The sequence below is a fragment of the Chelonoidis abingdonii genome, chromosome 1 (genome assembly GCF_003597395.2).
Source record: "Chelonoidis abingdonii isolate Lonesome George chromosome 1, CheloAbing_2.0, whole genome shotgun sequence".
NCBI classification, from domain to species: domain Eukaryota; kingdom Metazoa; phylum Chordata; order Testudines; family Testudinidae; genus Chelonoidis; species Chelonoidis abingdonii.
The window spans coordinates 69,591,382-69,611,167 of NC_133769.1; the positions used below are offsets into that span (position 1 = coordinate 69,591,382).

Genomic DNA, 19,786 nt, shown 5'->3' on the forward strand with positions numbered 1-19,786 from the left:
CAATTCTTGCTTCGCTTCCAGGCAGCAGTTGCAACAAAATAGTGTTTAAAGGTCTTGGTCCAGATCCAGTATTGGTATCTCAATGAACTCATTCTTAATATTATTTAACAGCTGCCTGATGCTGGGTCTGGAGGAACTGGTCATCTGCACAGATACCAGACCCCATGTAAGGGGAACATAGCTGGACTCCTAGTTTACTTGGGAGAGGGATATAGCCCAAAGACGAGACATGGAGTATAACCTGTCTCGTTCTGTGGGCTGTCAAGTTTACTCCTGGATTTCCAGCATTTTTGATTCTTTAGAAACAGTCTGTATGTGGCTGCTAAGGCTGAAGATCTTCAGCCCTGCTGGGAGAATAATTCTTGCTTGTGCCCTTGGCAGAAACGTGCATGTATGCTCACTTGCTCTCCCTCCCTATCCCCATGGTTCTACACAAAGGAAAGTCGGTATCTGAAGATGCACTTAGAACCAAAGGAATGCAGTTTAGATCAGCTAGCCTTTCTGTGCCTCACGGGTCAGGCTTAAAGCCTATTGATGAACCAATTTGCATCCAACTTCAGTTGGAAAGCCAAGAGGTATCTTGTAAGATGCACACTCAAAAGCGGAGGCTGTGGTCCCCATGTCTGTGAAAGTGGGCTAAAAGTCCTTTTTTTTGTTTGTTTGTTTCCCCTCTATCCCCAATGCCCTGCAGCCCTGAGTATCAAAATGGTAACAGATTGTGAAGGAGCATACTACAATGATTACACCTCATTAACCTTCACACCTTGGTTCCTAGACCTGACCCATTGGAACCTTGTCTCAGACCCCACCCCTCCTTCTTGTGCCCCTCCCCCCACGACTGCAACAGCGACCCATCTTGAACCAATATCCAGTGCTGCCTAATCAGTCAGCTGGGAAAGAGATAGGAAAGAATTACAGATGCTCATTCTAAGAAGCTGATAAACATTCTCCCAGAGAGAGAGGATGGGTGAGGTAATATCTTTTATTGGATCAACTTCTGTTGGTGAAGGAGACAAGCTTTCAAGCTACACGGAGCAATTCAGGTCACATTCTGGGGTGCAATCCAGCCCAGTGAGGGTTTGTCACTCCTGCCCTGTAGCCATGAGTGCCTCAAAATGCATTTCTGCTGTAGCTCTCTTGAGGGTGCGTTTCCAGCCAGCACACAAGCACGCACCGAGTAGCTGTGTTAAGGAGCTTGGGTTCAGCGCTCTGATTCCAGTAGCCTGCTTGTTAGACCACTGCCACTCTGGCTTCCATCAGCCTTGGTTACATCTGGGAAGATGACCTGAAGAAGAGCTCTGTGTAGCTCAAAAGTTTTTTTCACCAACAAAAGTTAGCCCATAAAAGATACTGCCTCACCTACTTTGTGTCTCTAATGTCCTGGAACCGGTGTGGCTACAACAACAGTGCAAAAAACATTCTCCTAGCATTTTGGAGGAAATTCACAAATGATGTCTATGTATCATGTGATGTTTATATATTTGGTGTTACAAGGGATACATATCAGGGAAAGTCAGATGACACAAAGGATGCTCTTTTGCAAGACACCTTGACCATAGATGTCAAGGTCAACACTTTTTTTTTTTTTGTTTGTTTTAGAGCAGTGATTCCCAAACTTTTCATGGTTGCTCCTCTGACCCCTGTTGCGCACTCCCTCCCCAGAGCGAGGGCCAGAAGCGGGGCCACTGCTCCTGGGGGGAGGGGCGGATGTGGACAAGGGTAAGTGGGGGACCATGGCTGGGGTCAGGAGCGGGGCCAGGACTGGGGAGCTGCGGTGGTCGGAGGCCAAGACTGGGGGTGGTGCAGGGCTGGAGCAGAGCTAGGGATGAAGAGGGGTTCAGTGGCACTCCCTCCCTGCCCCCCTTTGGGGCTGGCCAGGCCCCACTGAGACCCCTGAGTGTTCCTCCATGCCCCTCTAGGGGACAGAGCCCCACAACTTGGGGACCACTGTTTAGAAAGACAAGTCAGTTTCTGTTGACATCCTGCAGCATTTGGTAGAAGGGTGTTAAGGATTACTGGGATACCCTGTTCTGTAAATTCCTTTTCAGTTCCACAGGAGTAAATGGAATCCTCCCTCCCAAGGGATTATTTGCTGCTTCCCACTGTCAAGACTCTTGATATGGAAGGGACTGGAAGGGAAAATTCTGTCTTATCCATGAATTTTCACCCGAGGAACCTCCATGCTGCAGTCTGACCCTCCCTCAGAATTGATTAATGTCCAGTTCCCCTCCCCCCCCCACTATTCTTTACTTTCTTAAGAGGCTTGAAACAGAAGAGTGTATTCTTCCAGGAAATTCCTAAATTTCTTGTCAAGGCTCTGCTGCAAATGGTTTGTGTTGACTAGCACTTGCAAACTTTTATATAGCTTCCAAAGCTGGAAAAAAAATACTCTCCAGAATGATCGTTTGTTCTTCCTGAGGTGTGCTGAAGCTGATGATGAGCTGCCAAAATCTTAACAACCGGTTTCCTATAAAGAGTTCTGATTTGAGGGGGAGGGGGGAAGTGGGGGAGAGGCTGGGGCAGGGGGAGACATACTTGTGGGGCCAGGGGCCCATGCAAGGCCTGGGGAAAATTGCACCCCCCCCCAGTGGCCCTGGAGCTTGCAACCCCCCGCTTACCTTTCCTGCTGAGCTGCCCAGCTGGTGCCAGCGGCTGGCCACGCTACAGCTGGGTGGAAATGGGGGAGGGGCCGGGGGAACCTCAGCCTCCCCAGCTGGGAATCCTGGGAGCAACAGGATGGTCTGGCCTGCGGACCGGAGTTCTTTGCCCACCCCCTGGCCCTTTAACAACTGGTTCTCCACGGAGGTCTAATTTTAGCAACCGGTTCTTGGGAACTGGCTCCAGCTCACCACTGGCCGAAGCCCATACTCAGGGAAGAGATTTAGTATGCTTCCCTTTGCCATACAGATGGCGACTGCCCTACTACAAAGACTATCCGACCTGGAGGATTCTAGAAAGAAAACTCACAGATAAGACAGAATTTTCCATTTCCAGTGAAGGGACTTGAAATACTATACACTAAATTTGGAGTCTGAACAGGTTGCAGACTCCAACTTGTTTTTTCTTCTTTCAAGAATTTAGGAAACCATAACTGGCCTTTTTTGTTCATTCTCTTACATAATTCATTGTTGGTGTTACCACTGGTATTTTCAGCACAATGCTTCTGTTAATAAGTGTTTCCCAAACTTGGGATGCCGCTTGTGTAAGGAAAGCCCCTGGCAAGCCGAGCTGGTTTGTTAACCTGCCGTGTTTGCAGGTTTGGCTGATCACGGCTCCCACTGGCCGCGGTTCGCTGCTCCAGGCCAATAGGAGCTGCTGGAAGTGGTGGCCAGTACGTCCCTTGGCCCGCGCTGCTTCCAGCAGCTCCCATTGGCCTGGAGCAGTGAACCGCGGCCAGTGGGAGCCGTGATTGGCCAAACCTGCAGACGCGGCGTAAACAAACTGCCGGGCCCACTAGGGCTTTCCCTACACAAGCAGCGTCCCAAGTTTGGGAAACACTGCATTAAATAATTGATAGCAGTGTTTTTTTCACATACTTGCCCAGGATTTTAAAATTATTTCCAGTTTTAAAAGTCAAGTTATGATTTTACCAAGAAGAATCTGAAAGAAGAAGAATGTTTAGTCATCTGCTTTGTGATTGTGCTACATTTAACCTGAAACACTTAATAAAAATGTGATAAAATGACAGTTTACTCTGTAGCTAAAAGAGCAGTTTTGTAAAGTGAGTTTGAAAACTATTTGAGGGATTGTTGTATTTCAGTTTAAGTAGAAGTAACTGTCCAGCAGGCAGTGACTTGAATTCACTGCCCAGAGGGGACGTCATGAAATAGAATTCTTCCCGGGTTCAATCCACATCACAAACATAACATGTTTTTCAAGTTATTCAACTTTTCCTCCTTCAAAATCTCAGGGATTTATCTTGAAGCTTCAAATGCAACTAATTTCCAAATTTTTGTTTAATGAGCTGGCTGTAGAATTTAACTATGGTGTTTAAGTGGGACTACAGATTGAATGTAGTCCTTTTCCTGTTTTGATAGCAGGCAGTTGTGAAAACCCAGTTAAGTATTTCTGAAGCCTTTGACCATGGTAGTACTACTGTAACTGAAAATTCTTAATTGTAACGTTCAGGGAGTGCTTGTAAGCTTTTTGATATTGCTTGTTAAATATTTGCTTTCAACTCTGGTACAAACGTAGTAAATTAATTGTTGGCTGACTAGTTTAGAGTTCAGACAAACCATGACTTTCATTTTATTGTTTTAATACACTTTTTTTGGAAAAAAAAAAAATTTGGAATGGGAAGAATTAAAACTGTTTGACGATTTGATCATTGTTCTGTTACGTTTGTATTTTCTTGGATTTTAGTACCCAGCTATCCCAGGATTAGTTATATTATTAAAACGTATACTGTAATGTAAATTAGTGATCTCAAAAACATCGTTCATCCAGTATCTCAAATTCACTGTTAAGGAAATGCACATAGTGGGAAAAAATAGTTAGCTTCATTCTCTTCACTCTTCGGCCACAAATTTGCAGTCCTAATGGAGTTCCTAAGTTTAAAAACCAAGAAACAAAAAAAACCTCACACATTACACACAACTTTAAGCTAAAGTTGAATTAATGCATCTCAGGAGCAATGGAATAACTTCATTGTTTATGCTGATTTCTGTCCTAACTATTCTGCTTTTTGGTGCTAGATAAGTTAATGTTCAAAACCAATTTAATTTGACTATCCTTTATCTTCTGTACCTTTTTAAAATCAAATATATATGATATGTAAAGTTAGAATTTAAGGTAAGCATTAAAATAAAAGCACAGCAGTTCTGTGTTCTAGTTTCAGGACTCAGGGTTAAGCCCCTTCTTAAAGAAGAAAAATATCATAAAGTGGAAAGCTAGATTCTGTCTCTGTGTTTACATATATGTGTATACATGCATGCTGACGTTTTAATTTTAAGATTAAAAAGTAGATGTGGTCTTCCAAACTGTTGCATTTAGAATGCTCTAGGTGAAAATGATGATGTAAGTATATTTAGCGTAGCTGTGGTCAACCATTATCTCATGGTTGAACACTAAAAATCTGCCAGAGGGAACTCTGTTGTTTTAAAAAGGCTAAACTTCCTTGAGGTAAAAGAATGTGCTGGAGAAGGAAAGGTATCTTATGTCTTTTGACTGAAGGAATAATTTATAAACATGTTTTGCAATGCAAGAACTTAAAATTGAGTTATTGGGCAAAGTGGGCATGATCACAGGACTACCCATTGCTCAGTCAGAACTGGAACCTATGAGCAAATGGACCTAGCCATGTTGCAGCTACTGGATTTGAAGAGCCATACTCTCCCTAACCAACTCCCAGATGACAGGAGAGCTTTCAAAGAAATGAGGGCTAGAGAAAGAAGGCTCCTTTTCTTTCACTTCCCACACTAATCACTCAATTTTGTTAAACTTGGATGATTGCACACTTTATATCTTATCACATACAACCCCCCGTCCCCCACAATATTAACAAGTTGCAAAGTCAAGCAATCAAAAATTAGGAATTGACAGATTTATGCCCATTCAACTTTAATTCTGCCCCCTTGTGCATCGAATAAGCTGGGGTTCTTGTGGAAAAATGGGATTGTGTAATTTAAAACTGTTTCATAGTGCATGAATGCAAGGGGGCAGGATGAAATGATATTACGATTGGAAGATGAGACACATGGGGGGCAGAGGTAGTGAAGTTTATGTAGTCTAGTAAAGAAGATTGTGAAGAGGACACGAGTTTACAAATAACTAAGTTACAGTGAAAGCTAGAGTAGGCAGACTTGAGGTGGGTGTTAGGCAGTTGTCCCTGAAAGAGCAATTTGAATGGAAAATATAATGCAATTATGTAAATTATTTATACATCCTCACTTGCTGCAAGGCTTTGATATTGACTGCCACATGTCTTCGAGGCAACAATATAGTGCAAACATGGTTAACGTGGCTATATAATTTTTTCAGTGTGTATACACACACCTAAATGTACAGCATGTAAACAGTGATCATCCTACATCTCTGCACGACTCATATTTTATCGAAGTTAAGCAAAGCTTGTGCAGTTTTGTAGGTAATTGTAGTGTCTTAAATGTGATCACTCAAGTTTTTGTTATCATCTAATGAAAAACAAGCAGTGTTATGATATTCTGCTTTTGATTGTCCACTGTGGCGACTTTACTTTTTAATCTATGTAATTTAAAGATGGGGGTCATTCATACTATCCATAATTATTTATTTGTATTACCATGACACCTAGGAGCCTTGCCATGGATCAGGACCTTATTGTGCTAAGCATTGTAAAAATACAGGGGAAAAAAAAGACAGTCCCTATCCCAAAGAGCTTACAATCTAAGTATAACACAGCAGATGTCTAAAGATGTATAAACGAGTACAAGGGAACAATGAGACCGCATTGGTCAGCTTGATAAACAGTGTCACCAACAGTCTAACCATTGTCAAGTTTTTGTAGGCATCACATCAAAGGAGAGTTTCAAGGAGGGAGCTGAAGGTGATTAATGGGGTAGTTTTACAGATGTTCCTAGGGGGTACCTCCCAAGAGTGAAGGACAACATGGGAGAAAGCACAGAGGTGCTTGTTTGAAAACAGGTGAGCAGTGGAAGTTGGCATCATGACAGGAGTCAACCTTTCAGTAGTAAGTGAGATGATAATTTGTAAAGGGCCTTATAAGTGAAGACAAACAGCTTAGGTTATGATAGAGAAGGAGAAGCCAGTGGAGGGTTGCAAGGAGGGTTGACGCGCTTAGAATACCCATTGATACTATCCTACACGTTCTGTAGGACAAGGAATAAGAGACATACATGCTCCTCTGTGCAGCCTTCCCAGTGTGTCTGTTAGCTCCTGCTATACCCCACGTATCTGTGTATCAGGTACTTCCCTTCTCTCAAGTAGGTGGAGTGTGGGTAGAGAGTGGGTATAGTCCCTCATTGCAATGGTTCTCAACCTTTCCAGACTATTGTAGTCCTTTCTGGACTCTGAATCCCAAACCCTGCCGCCTGGGGCTGAAGCATATAACTTAGCTTTGCGGGGGCCCCCTGTGGTGTGAGGCCCAGGCAGTTGCCATGCTTGCCACCCCCTAATGCTAGCCGTGCACTTGCAATCCCTCCATAACCTCTCCTGTGACTCATCTGGGGCTCATGACTCCCAGGTTGAAAAACACTGATCTAGATGAATTAAGAACATAAGAATGGCCGTACCAGGTCAGACCAAAGGTCTATCTAGCCCAGTATCCTGTCTACTGACAGTGGCCAATGCCAGGTTCCCCAGAGCGAGTGGACCTAACAGGTAATGATCAAGTGATCTCTCTCTCCTGCCATTCATCTCCATCCTCTGACAAACAGAGGCTAGACACACCATTCCTTACCCATCCTGGCTAATAGCCATTAATGGACTTAACCACCAGGAATTTATCCAGTTCTCTTTTAAATGCTGTTATAGTCCTAGCCTGCACAACCTCCTCAGGTAAGGAGTTCCACAAATTGACTGTGCGCTGCGTGAAGAAGAACTTCCTTGTATTTGTTTTAAACCTGCTGCCTATTAATTTCATTTGGTGACCCCTAGTTCTTGACGTAACCCCTGGAAGATCTCTCTGTACGCTGGTTGAGAACCACTGCTCCAGTGCACCAGTATTAGCAGGTTTCTTCTCCCTGCAAGCAAGATGGGAGCAGGAAATATATTGTGACTCTGAGACCCTGGGGTCCTTCTGAGGCAGCACCGTTATGGAGAGATTTGCTTCTTACACAAACTGTACCTAAAGCAGTCTAGCCCTATACAATGCCTCCAAAATACAGTGTTGACTATGTATAAATGCACATTAATAGCAAGTTTTTGCTGAAGGAAAGTATGTATAAAGACAAGTTGTTCAAACCCCCTCTCCCCCTTATATTTTTAGATCAAGTGGTTGCTAATGTGAGAAGACAACATGCCATTTTGAAGTATGACAGACGTCCTGATGCTGCAGCAGAGGCTAGGAATATTAATGGCCACATCTAGGTGAGTGAATTCAGTTAAGTTCCACCAGTTCTCATGCTTCCATACTGTGGGCCTTTTAACCTCAATTCCTCACTGTCCCTGAAATAGCTTTAAGTGCTTTGTGTCCTAAAACATTTAGGAGGCAAAACCATAAACTCCTCTGACTATTGGATTATATTTCCCTTGTCCCTTTTTGTATCTCTATTTATTTCCTCCTCTTGGAGTGGGAGGGTAGTGTTGAAAATTAAGTACCAGATCTCTTCACTTCATCTGCAACTCCCATTGCTCTATATCTGCAAGTCACACTTCCCCATTGTAACTGAAACAGCCCTGCACCCATATGGAAGTGCTCTGTGGACCACAGAGCAAGCCCTTCTGTTGTAAATGTGTTTATTTGTATTAACTTTAATATCTATCTGCATTCTAGCTACCTTTCATAATGTTTTCAAGAATACTTCCTCAAAATAAATGAGCAGCATCAATAGACTACAGTAGGGGTTCTCAAACTGGGGGTCGGGACCCCTCAGGGGGTCACGAGGTTATTACTTGGGGGGGTTGTGAGCTGTCAGCCTCCACCCTAAACCCCGCTTTTCCTCCAGCATTTATTATGGTGTTAAATATATAAAGTGTTTTTAATTTATAAGGGGGGTCACACTCAGAGGCTTGCTAAGCAAAAGGAGTCACCAGTAAAAAAAATTTGAAAGCCACTGGACTACAGGACCCCTTGCCCCTCCCTCAGTTCCAGTGTCCCTGGGTGAGCTTCTGTGCTCTGCCTCCAAGGGCACTCGCAATACTGGGATGCTCTGGAGGCTGGAGAGGTCCCTGTTGTAGCTCAGACATCCCTGGGGCCTGTCTAAGTTAGGGCAGACTTCCAGAGCTGCCCTAGGGGCTTGTAGTGTTGTCTGCTGCTGGGACACTGTCCTGATGCATACTTCTTATAACTGGAGTTTGTGTAAGGATCTATAGGCTATCTTCATGGTACCTGTGCTGGGGAAATTCTCCCTGAGTCAGAACTGGGCCTTTTAGAGCCTTTTGGCCCAGTGTGAATAGTTTGGAGAGGGGCGAGGGTCTCATTAAGAAATGTTTCTGAATGCTGTTGTGGGATTTCAGTTTACAGCTTAAATGAATCTATTTAGTTACTGCAAGTTTTACTTACGGCAGGATTCTCACAACTTTGTATGGACATTCTTTTTTTTTCCAGTCAAATTGTTAGAAAATAAAATTTTTAAAAATGGCATGTTATTATGTAATGTTATAATATTTTTATAACCGCTTGTGAGACTACTGCAAAATACATCAGACATTTATCATCTCAAGGATAAATATTAGTGCATTTGATTTTGTTGTGTCAATGAGATGTATATATGGTTAGTGGATATTATTGGGGTGTCTGAAAATTAATTTTAAGTTTAAAAAGGGTTTTAAATTAAATATATTGAAAATTGACAACCTATCCTAAACATGCTAAAATCTATTAAAAATCATTTAATTAAAAAAAGTCAGTCCATATTAGATGCTGAAGTTTAAAAGATAGTCAGAACACTGACTTGGAGAAAGTCACTGATTAAGTACCTAGAACCCCAAAGTGTGTTGAAATGTGAAACCAACTCTTGATAGCAGTAGTCTCTTCTGCAGATAGAGAGAAAATATTTTCTAAAAATTATTCAACTAGTTTTAGTTCAGTGATAAGTTCATTCAAAGTTAAGAAACTGGTTGGAAATCAAAAAAGCAGGAAAACTTGTTTTCCTCTTCCAATCTATGAACAAAAATGAGATATGAGAGAGTAAGATTCAAGATTTTAAAAGTAGTCAAAGACATGGTGACCAGAAACTATTAGTTCAATTTATTAACTACAAGTACTTACTTTGTTTAATCAAATTTAAATACAAAACATGTTTTGGTAAACTTACCTTTCCCCTTAGTTATCTATCATATTCAAGGTAGTTTTATTGAATTAAAAACAGAATTTTAAAAGTGTTATTAATTGAATTGCAATTTTCATCCAAATACAACTTGACTTAAATCATGAGTAAAATATTAATCTAGTAAATAAATTCATCATTAACTATTTTCTAACACAATATTATGTAAAAATTAATCTGAAATGTTAAGCTATACAGTTGCTTAAATAAATATGAACAGATATAATGTATATTCCTGATTAGCAACAAGTACCAAATTTAGTGTAAAGGCTATATTTAGTAGTTGCAAATGAACATGTTTTTAATGATTACATCAACCAGTAAAAACCATATTTGTTAGGAAAATAAAAAGAACAAATGCAGAAAAAAAAAACCTTAGATCAAGCTTTCCTGCTTGCTGATTTAAATCATGATTAAAATTGTTGATGTAAATGTCTTTTATTTAAATCAATCTACCCTGGATATTCTTGAGTTCCCTTCCCCCAAGTAAATTACCACTTTCTTTTTTGGCTGTAGAGATTACATGGTCTTCTAAAGAAGCCATGGGTAGCTGCTGTAGCTGTCCAGATAAAGAGACTGTCCCAGACAACCATCGAAACAAGTTTAAGGTAAGCAGTTGATTTTTTGTGTTGCAAACTATTTTGTCATTCTCTTGCAAAATAGAATCCAGATATAAGAATTGGAATGAAGAAAGTGTTTGTAATGTTTACAAAAAGAACAGGAGTACTTGTGGCACCTTAGACTAACAAATTTATTTGAGCATAACTTTTCGTGGGCTACAGCCCACTTCATCGGATGAAGTGGGCTATAGTGCATGAAAGCTTATTATCCTGTTGTTTTTGTGGATACAGACTAACACGGCTGCTACTCTGAAACCTGTAATGTTTATGAAAATCAAGCCATCAGACACTTACCAGTTTGTATGGCTAAGCAGTCGTCTTAACCCCTAAGGAGCCCTATATTAGGTCCAGTAAAAGTAATATTTTAAACAGGTCTGGTTTTGAGTAGTGATGGATATTCATAGACCTTTGGTCTTCTGTAAGGTAAAAAGCCATGTGTCTTAGGCACTTCTTCGAGTGATTGCTCATATCCATTCCAGTTAGGTGTGTGCGCGCCGCGTGCACGTTCGTCGGAGAAACTTTTACCCTAGCCACACTCGGCGGGTTGGCTGGGCGCCCCCTGGAGTGTCACTACCATGGCGCCGCATATATACCCCAGCTGACCCGGCCACCCTTCAGTTCCTTCTTCCCGCCCGTGTCGGTCGTTGGAACAGTGGAGTGTGGCTTAGCTGACCTCCACCTTCCCTAGCTACTCGTAGTTCTTATTCTCGTTTTCTAACCATAGTTCTAGTTGTTTGTTCTTATATAGTTAGTTAGATTAGTTATAGTTGTAGTTGTTAGTTATAAGTGACTCGGCGGGGTTTGGGGGGTAACCCCTGCCCCGCACCCGGTGCTGGAGCTCATGCCTGGCTCACCGGGCTTCAAGCAATGTGCGGCCTGCCATAGGCCGATGCCGACAGGAGATCCCCACGACTCCTGTCTGAAATGCCTCAGGGAATCGCGCTTGTCCTCTAAGTGCCCAATTTGCAAGGCTTTTAAGCCGCGAACCAAAAAGGAGCGGGACATTAGGTTAAGGCAGCTCCTAATGGAAGCGGCGCTAGCGCCCTCACCTTCGGCACCAAGCACGAGCCAGCAGGTGAGCAAGGCCGCCCCTACGGTACCGGGCACCGTCAGTACGCCTAAGGCTTCCCGGCACCGACCATAGCCGGCACCGAAGTCCAACTCCGCACCGCTCCCTCTCCCCGAGGTCGAAGACGGCGGAACCTCAGACAGGCTCGACAACACCCGCGTCGCAGCCAGACACAGCGCCTAAGTCGGACCGCCCAGCACCAACACCTGCCGCGGCACCGCCTAAACCGGCACTGTCGAGTCCGGCGCCTGGAAGCTCCCTGGCACCCGCCGTGGTAGAGCTCACTTTGCCGTCAACTTCGGAGACGTTCTCTGCGGCGAGAGACTTGATCGCCATGACCGATCCAGCACCACCCTTACCCCCGGCACCGCTGGTGCGGGTACCACCTTCCATGGGCAAGCCGTTCCTGGCCAGACCGTCGTCTGTGAGCTTGGCGGACCGGCACCACACAAGGTCACGATCCCGTGGACGCTCCAGATCGAGACATCGCTCTCAATCCCGGCACCGCTCCCCACGGCACCGGTCGAGCTCGCGGCGCCGATCAACCTCAAGGCACCGGTCGATCTCAAGGCACCAGTCGGTCTCTCGCTCCCCATCCCGCTACTCACGGTACCGCTCCAGCTCCCGGCACCGTCACAGACACCGTTCCTTCTGGAGCAGATCTCGCCATAGGGGCTCGAGATCCCGGTCGACCTCCTGGCACCGGGCCGGTCGCAGGTCCCGGTCTCCCTCTTGGTACCGCTCTGCGTGCCGGCACCGGTCTCCACGGTCCCGGGGTGCAAGATCAGTTGGCACTTCAGCGCCGGGGTTTTCTGCTCCTCTGTGGCCGTCCAGACAGGCATCCGTCTCCTTGCAGGCAGACAGCTACTATGATCGGGACTGGGACATGGAGGTGCCCACGGGGGTCTTTCAGGACGCACGTCCTCAGGACACCGGGCCTCAACAGTGGTCCTTTGTCCCCTAGTCCAGGCCCACCCTGCTGCCTCAGAACATCGGGCACCAGAGGCCACCATCTCCTGCCCCCCCGTGGACGAGTCGGAAGAGTACGTCACCCATCCTCTGGACTCCCCAGGACAGCTGGAGCAGGAACCACCCCAGGAGCATGGAGCTATCCAGGACCCCCTCATTCCCGGGGTATCTTCCTCCTCTTCCCCGGATGAGGCTGTGGCGGGGACCTCTTCTTCAGGGCCTCCGCCGATAGACCTTAGGGCCCATCAGGACCTCCTTCAAAGGGTGGCTCTTAATATCAACCTCCCGGTGGAGGAAGTCCCGGAGGTCGAGGATCCTGTTGTGAGCATCCTGGCCGCGGATGCCCCGACCCGGGTGGCACTGCCGTTCATTAAAACCATCCAGGCCACCGCCGACACTCTCTGGCAGTCTCCAGCCTCCATTCCACCGACGGCGAAGGGGGTCGAGAGAAAGTACATGGTACCCTCTCGGGGGTATGAGTACTTGTATGTTCACCCTCCCCCCTCCTCATTAGTTGACCAGTCGGTCAACGAAAGGGAGCGCCATGATCAGCAGGCGCCTGCCCTGAAGTCTAAGGAGGCTAGGCGAATGGACCTCCTGGGGCATAAAGTATATTCGGCGGGTGCCCTACAGCTCCGGGTGGCCAACCAGCAGGCTCTGTTGAGCCGATATAATTATAACACCTGGGCGGAGGTGGGTAGGTTCACCGAGCTGCTACCCCCTGACTCATGCCAAGAATTTGCGGCGTTCATAGAGGAAGGCAAAAAAGTGGCCAGAACCTCTCCCCAGGCCTCCCTAGACGCGGCCGACTCGACTGCCAGGACTTTGGCCTCTGGCATCACCATGAGGCGTATCTCCTGGCTCCAGGTCTCTAACCTACTCCCAGAGCTTCAATACACTATCCAGGACTTACCCTTTGAGGGCAAGGGTTTGTTCTCGGAGAAGACTGATCCTCGGTTGCAGAGCCTGAAGGACAATAGAGTCATCATGAGGTCGTTGGGCATGCATACCCCCGTGACCCAGGGTAGGCCCTTTAGGCCCCAACCCTGCCGCCCGTATTTTCCACCACGGAACAGGCAGGACCTCAGTAGGAGGCGCGGGCGGGGTGCGCGGAGGCGCCAATCCGGCCCCCAAGGGGGGCAGAGCCAAGGGCCCTCTAAGGCTCCGCCAGGGCCTAAGGCCAACTTTTGAAGGTGCGCCCGGGGACGGCGTACCAGCCTCAAGACAGGATCCTTCTCCCCCCTTCTCCGACCGCCTTTCCTACTTTCTCCCGGCGTGGTCCCAGCTTACTTCGGACCTTTGGGTGCTGCGCACGGTGAAGCAAGGATACCACCTCCAATTTGCTTCATCCCCGCCTTCCCGCCCCCCATCCCGGCCCCTCTTCAGGGACCCCTCTCACGAGCAAATCCTCTTGCAAGAGGTGCAGTCTCTCCTCACTGCAGGAGCCATAGAGGAGGTTCCGATAGCCGAGAGAGGGAAGGGGTTTTACTCCCGCTATTTTCTAATTCCCAAGTCCAAGGGAGGCCTCCGGCCTATTCTAGACCTGCGGGGGCTCAACAAGTGGCTGCTCAAGTTGAAGTTCCGCATGGTCTCCCTGGGAACTATTATCCCGTCTTTGGATCCTGGAGACTGGTACGCTGCCCTCGACATGAAGGACGCGTACTTCCACATTGCCATCTTTCCACCATACAGAAAGTACCTTCGGTTTACGATCAACCACCAGCACTTCCAGTTCGCAGTCCTCCCCTTTGGCCTCTCCACGGCCCCGAGGGTGTTTACAAAGTGCATGGCAGTCGTCGCCGCACACCTCCGCAGGCAGCAGATACATGTGTTTCCGTATCTCGACGACTGGCTCATCAAAGGGACCTCTCAGACTCAGGTCCATCAGCACGTCAGCGTAATCATGGCCCTCTTCTCCCGGTTGGGACTGCTCCTCAACATGGAGAAATCCACACTGATCCCTTCTCAAAGGCTGGACTTCATAGGAGCAACCCTGGACTCCATGCTCACCAGGGCTTACTTGCCCCAGGCATGCTTCCAAACGATCGCCTTGATCATCCGGGGCCTGCAGGCCTCCCCACTCACCTCGGGTCGCACCTGCCTAGGCCTGTTGGGGCATATGGCCGCATGCACTTATGTCACCAAGTACGCCAGGCTCCGCATGCTGCCCTTTCAAACGTGGCTCCGTTCGGTCTTCCGCCCGAGCAGGGACCGTATGGACATCCTGGTCACGGTTCCTCCGAGCCCCCTCCGCTCCCTCGACTGGTGGCTGAATCTGTCCCTGGTATGCACGGGAATACCATTTCAACCACAGCAGCCATCGCTGACCTTGACGACGGACGCGTCATCCCTTGGTTGGGTGGCCCATCTAGGTCGCCTGCGTACCCAGGGCCTTTGGTCAGCCCAGGAGCTCACGCTCCATATAAATGTCCGGGAGTTGAGAGCTGTCCACCTAGCCTGTCAGGCATTCCAGCAGCATCTTTGTGGCCGTTGTGTTTCTGTGTTCACGGACAACACAACGGCCATGTACTACATCAACAGATGGGGGGGACCCACTCGTCTCCCCTGTGTCAGGAGGCCATTCGACTCTGGGACTTCTGTGTAGCCCACCAGGTGGACCTAGTGGCGTCCTTTCTCCCGGGGGTCCAGAACGCCCTGGCGGATCGGCTGAGCCGGTCCTTCCTCTGCCACGAGTGGTCAATTCGGCCAGACGTCATACATTCCATCTTCCAGAGGTGGGGGTTTCCTCTCGTAGACCTGTTCACCTCCCGCTCGAACAGGAAGTGCCAGGAGTTCTGCTCCTTCTAGGGTCTTTCCCCGGGATCGATCACGGATGCGTTCCTCCTGCCCTGGGGACACCGCCTGCTATATGCCTTCCCTCCGTTTCCTCTGGTGCACAAGGTCCTGCTGAAGCTCCGCAGGGACAAAGCGCATCTGATCCTGATCGCGCCTGCATGGTCCAGGCAGCCCTGGTACACCACCTTGCTGGATCTGTCAGTGGCCACTCCGGTTCCCCTCCCTTTCTTCCCAGACCTGATCACACAGGGCCACGGCAGGCTTCGCCATCCGGACCTGCGTGCCCTCCACCTCACGGCGTGGCTCCTGCATGGCTGAATGCTGCGGAGTTGTGCTGTTCCGCTCCGGTACAGCATATTCTCCTCAGTAGCAGGAAGCCTTCCACCCGCTCCACGTATTTGGCTAAGTGGAAGCGCTTCGCATGCTGGTGCACGACTCAGGGCATTACTCCCTTAGAGGCCTCGATTCCCACGGTCTTAGACTACTTCTGGTACCTTAAGCAGCAGGGCCTGGCGACATCCTCCCTGAAGGTGCACCTCGCAGCTATATCCACTTTCCATCCAGGCGAGGGTGGTCATTCTGTATTCTCTCACCCAGTGGTCTCTCGGTTCATTAAAGGCCTGGAGCGCATCTATCCCCCCGCACGTCGCCCTGCCCCCACCTCAACTTAGTCCTAAGCAGGCTGATGCTACCGCCCTTTGAGCCACTTGCGACTTGCTCACTCCTGTACCTGTCATGGAAGACAGTCTTCCTGGTGGCCATTATCTCAGCCAGGCGGGTCTCTGAGCTCAGAGCCCTCACGGTGGACCCACCTTATACTGTCTTCCATAAGGACAAAGTGCAGCTGCAACCTCATCCGGCGTTTCTACCTAAGGTAGTGTCTGCCTTCTATACCAACCAGGACATCTTCCTCCCGGTCTTCTTTCCAAAGCCCCACTCTTCTCGGCGGGAGCAACAGCTACACACCTTAGATGTGCGTAGAGCGCTTGCTTTCTATATTGAGAGAACGAAGCCCTTCCGAAAGTCTCCTCAGCTGTTTGTGGCGGTTGTGGAGCGAATGAAAGGTCTGCCAGTCTCCTCCCAGAGGATTTCCTCCTGGGTGACAGCCTGCATTCGCACGTGCTATGACCTGGCTCATTTCCCTTGGGATGCCTCACGGCGCATTCTATTAGAGCTCAAGCTTCCTCAGCCGCCTTCCTGGCGCACGTGCCCATCCAAGAGATATGCTGTGCTGCGACCTGGTCATCAGTCCACACCTTCGCCTCGCACTATGCGTTGGTCCAGCAATCTAGAGATGATGCAGCCTTTGGTGCAGCGGTGCTCCATACTGCCACATCTCACTCCGACCCCTCTGCCTAGGTAAGGCTTGGGAATCACCTTACTGGAATGAATATGAGCAATCACTCGAAGAAGAAAAGACGGTTACTCACCTTTGTAACTGTTGTTCTTCGAGATATGTTGCTCATATCCATTCCACACCCACCCTCCTTCCCCACTGTCGGAGTAGCCGGCAAGAAGGAACTGAAGGATGGTCGGGTCGGCTGGGGTATATATGCGGCGCCATGGTGGCGCCACTGCAGGGGGCGCCCAGTCGACCCACCAAGTGTTGCTAGGGTAAAAGTTTCTCCGATGAACGTGCACGCGGTGCGCACACACCTAACTGGGATGGATATGAGCAACACATCTCGAAGAACAACAGTTACAAAAGTGAGTAACCGTCTTTTCTTGGGTGATGTATCTCCATTTAAACAGAAGGTCAGTATTAATGTAGCATTTTTGAGAAAACTTGCTTTACTTGAAGAAGAAGTGGTATTTCCAAGTCCTTGTTGTCTCATGCAAAGAATTCCTAGGAGTTTTAGGCCTGCAGATACTTTTACGCATGTGCTTAACCTTAACCATAAGTAGTCATATTGACTGCAATGGTCTCATGTTGCCCAGTTACACAAGATTAATATTTGATTTTCTGTCCCACTCTGTCTCACCGAGATCCCGGGAGAATGAGGGTGAGTGGCTGTACTTTCCATTGTGAACCGTGACTTTTGCAGACAACTTAAGGGGATGCTGTTATCTTAAATACCACATTAATGTCTGGACATTTTTACGTACTTCTGTTACAAATAGCACCTAATAACTGAAAGATCAGAGACTTTATTTCTGTTTTTCAATTTGTGGTTTGACAGCATTTTGTTTGGTAGTCAGTTTCTTTATTCCCACTATACAGTTAACTCCTCTGTTTGTGCGAGTCTTTTACTTAAAAACCAGAGAGAGAAGAAAGAGATTATTTGCGAAACCACAGAAAATGTCAGGAGTCTCAGTGGCAGGTGAAACAACTTCTCTGTTTTAAAAATTGACTAGATTTCCATTTGACAATAACTCTCTTTAAGAAGAAAATTAATTCTAACCAGTTTTTCTGTTGAGTAAGGAGTAGTTAGGACAAAAGGCACTGAAATAGGGGTTGTTACAGTGTGAATAAATGTGGGAATTGTCCAAGTTCTATCAGGGATAAAGAGGGTGCGGTAACAGTTTTAATTCACATATTACATATAAAAAATACAGACATACTTTCTGCTTCAAACATCTGTAATGTTGAGGTAACAAGTTACAGTAATGATTTGCACCTTTTGATACACACTGCTTTAAACATACACTTCTTTTTTTAAAAAAGAGGCAAATACTCTCATCTAGAGAATTAGCACTTCCTGACTTGCTCTTACACAAAAATGTTTTGTTTTCAAAAATAGTCTGTAATGTTTTGTATTTCACCAGCAGCTATAAACTTTTTTTTCAAATTTGTATTTGATGAGTCAGATGCTGTATGTTAATGAAGTGTCCAAGAAGCGCTTATAATGGTATATAACTCTTATTTTAAAGGTCATTAATGTAGATGATGATGGTAATGAACTGGGTTCTGGCGTAATGGAACTTACAGATACGGAGCTAATTTTACACACCCGTAAACGGGATTCCGTAAAATGGCACTACCTCTGTCTCCGTCGCTACGGCTATGATTCAAATCTCTTTTCTTTTGAAAGTGGTCGACGATGTCAAACTGGACAAGGTAGGTAGCGTGTGTGTGTGTGTATATATTATTTTAGCAACCTATTTCACAAGTCTGTACATGAAATACAGCTCACTCAGTTTTGCCTTCCTGAGAGCAAGAATGCAAAGAGTGGGGTTTTTCTCCTTGAATGCAGGCATCACAGAAAAATCTTATAAGTAGCCCTTTGGGGAACAGTTCTGGTTAAATGGCCAGCATTTTAAATAGGGTGTGCCTGATTGCTCTAGAGGAGTTTGTCTGCACTATATGAAAGAAGATCTGGGAGACTTCTAGTTTCTGAAATCACCAAAGACTTGGAATATTTTGTACTCTTTTGCAGTGAGATCACTAATCAGTTTAGGAGCTGATTTAATGGGTTTTGTAGAGGGTTGCAGCCAACTCTCCTTGCTCGAAGTGTTGACTTTCCTTATGTTTCTCCTTTTGGGGAAGGAGAAATATAAAAATGAAGATTTCAGAGAAGCCTAACAGGTTATTTTAACTGAGTTCACATGACACCTGTTATGAGGGCAGCAAGTGTGTGTGTGGGAAAGTTTTTAATAAACTTGAGCACTTGCATGATTTGGTCTGTCTGCCTTGTTTATTTTTAAGCATAGTATTTAAAACACACACTTGCATTTTCTATCCTTCTCCCTTAAAAAAAAAAATTACAAATATTTTTTATAGAAGCCAAAACATCAGTGAAATCATACTTTTTCCTAAATTCTGTTTTTATTTGAAATATGAAGCACTTAATTTCAGCACATTTGAGAAGAATGAGGGAAAGGTGGCTCCTGCTATTCCATTCCCTTAATCCTGAGCTGACTGGGGAGTCAAAATGGCTCCCAGTTGAAGGGCCAAACAGCTACACTAAATTACACACACTGCAGCAGTCCCTATGTGACAGCTGCACTGGTCAAGGAACAGATGAAGTACTATGTGCTCCATGACACCATTTCTGTGCTTCCCTACCCCTGTCGCACCACCTTCATAAAGGTATAGAGGTAGTGGCAACCCCATCTCCGATGTTCAAGAATTCCTCTGTGTCAAGGAGAATCTATGGCTACCCGTTCATTGCAGCTTCTTGCAGTACAGTGCAGCCAGATGGGCTGGAGATTTGGCTTGAACTTTACCTTTTAAAAAGCAACCACTATTTAAAGCAGGTGAGAGTAGTTGGAGTCACCCATTTTTACTATTTTGTTAGATTAATTTGCGTTCTTAATTGCCCTTAACCTTGTTTACTCACTATTTTTTTATTATGAGGCTGGTTTAAATAAAAAAAAAACAAAACTCCACACCCCTGAGTGACATAGGTATAACTATCTATTTATAGCTGGAAGGAACCCTGAAAGGTCATTGAGTCCAGCCCCTT

General features: G+C 46.4%; 1 protein-coding gene across 4 annotated transcripts in view; it reads left to right on the forward strand.

The window, feature by feature from the left end:
- Positions 1-19,786, forward strand: part of FRS2 (fibroblast growth factor receptor substrate 2) — a 98,766-nt gene that overhangs the window by 58,163 nt on the left and 20,817 nt on the right. For 2 of the 4 annotated variants that reach the window (XM_032796516.2, XM_032796517.2), the window contains exons 2-4: positions 7,925-8,025; positions 10,443-10,534; positions 18,252-18,438. In XM_032796516.2, the coding sequence (XP_032652407.1) occupies positions 10,469-10,534; positions 18,252-18,438 (253 nt within the window). In that variant the 5' untranslated portion in view covers positions 7,925-8,025; positions 10,443-10,468. Of the gene's footprint in view, positions 1-7,924; positions 8,026-10,442; positions 10,535-18,251; positions 18,439-19,163; positions 19,578-19,786 lie in introns of those variants that run through there. The other 2 variants (XM_032796523.2, XM_032796524.2) reach the window with 2 other exon arrangements.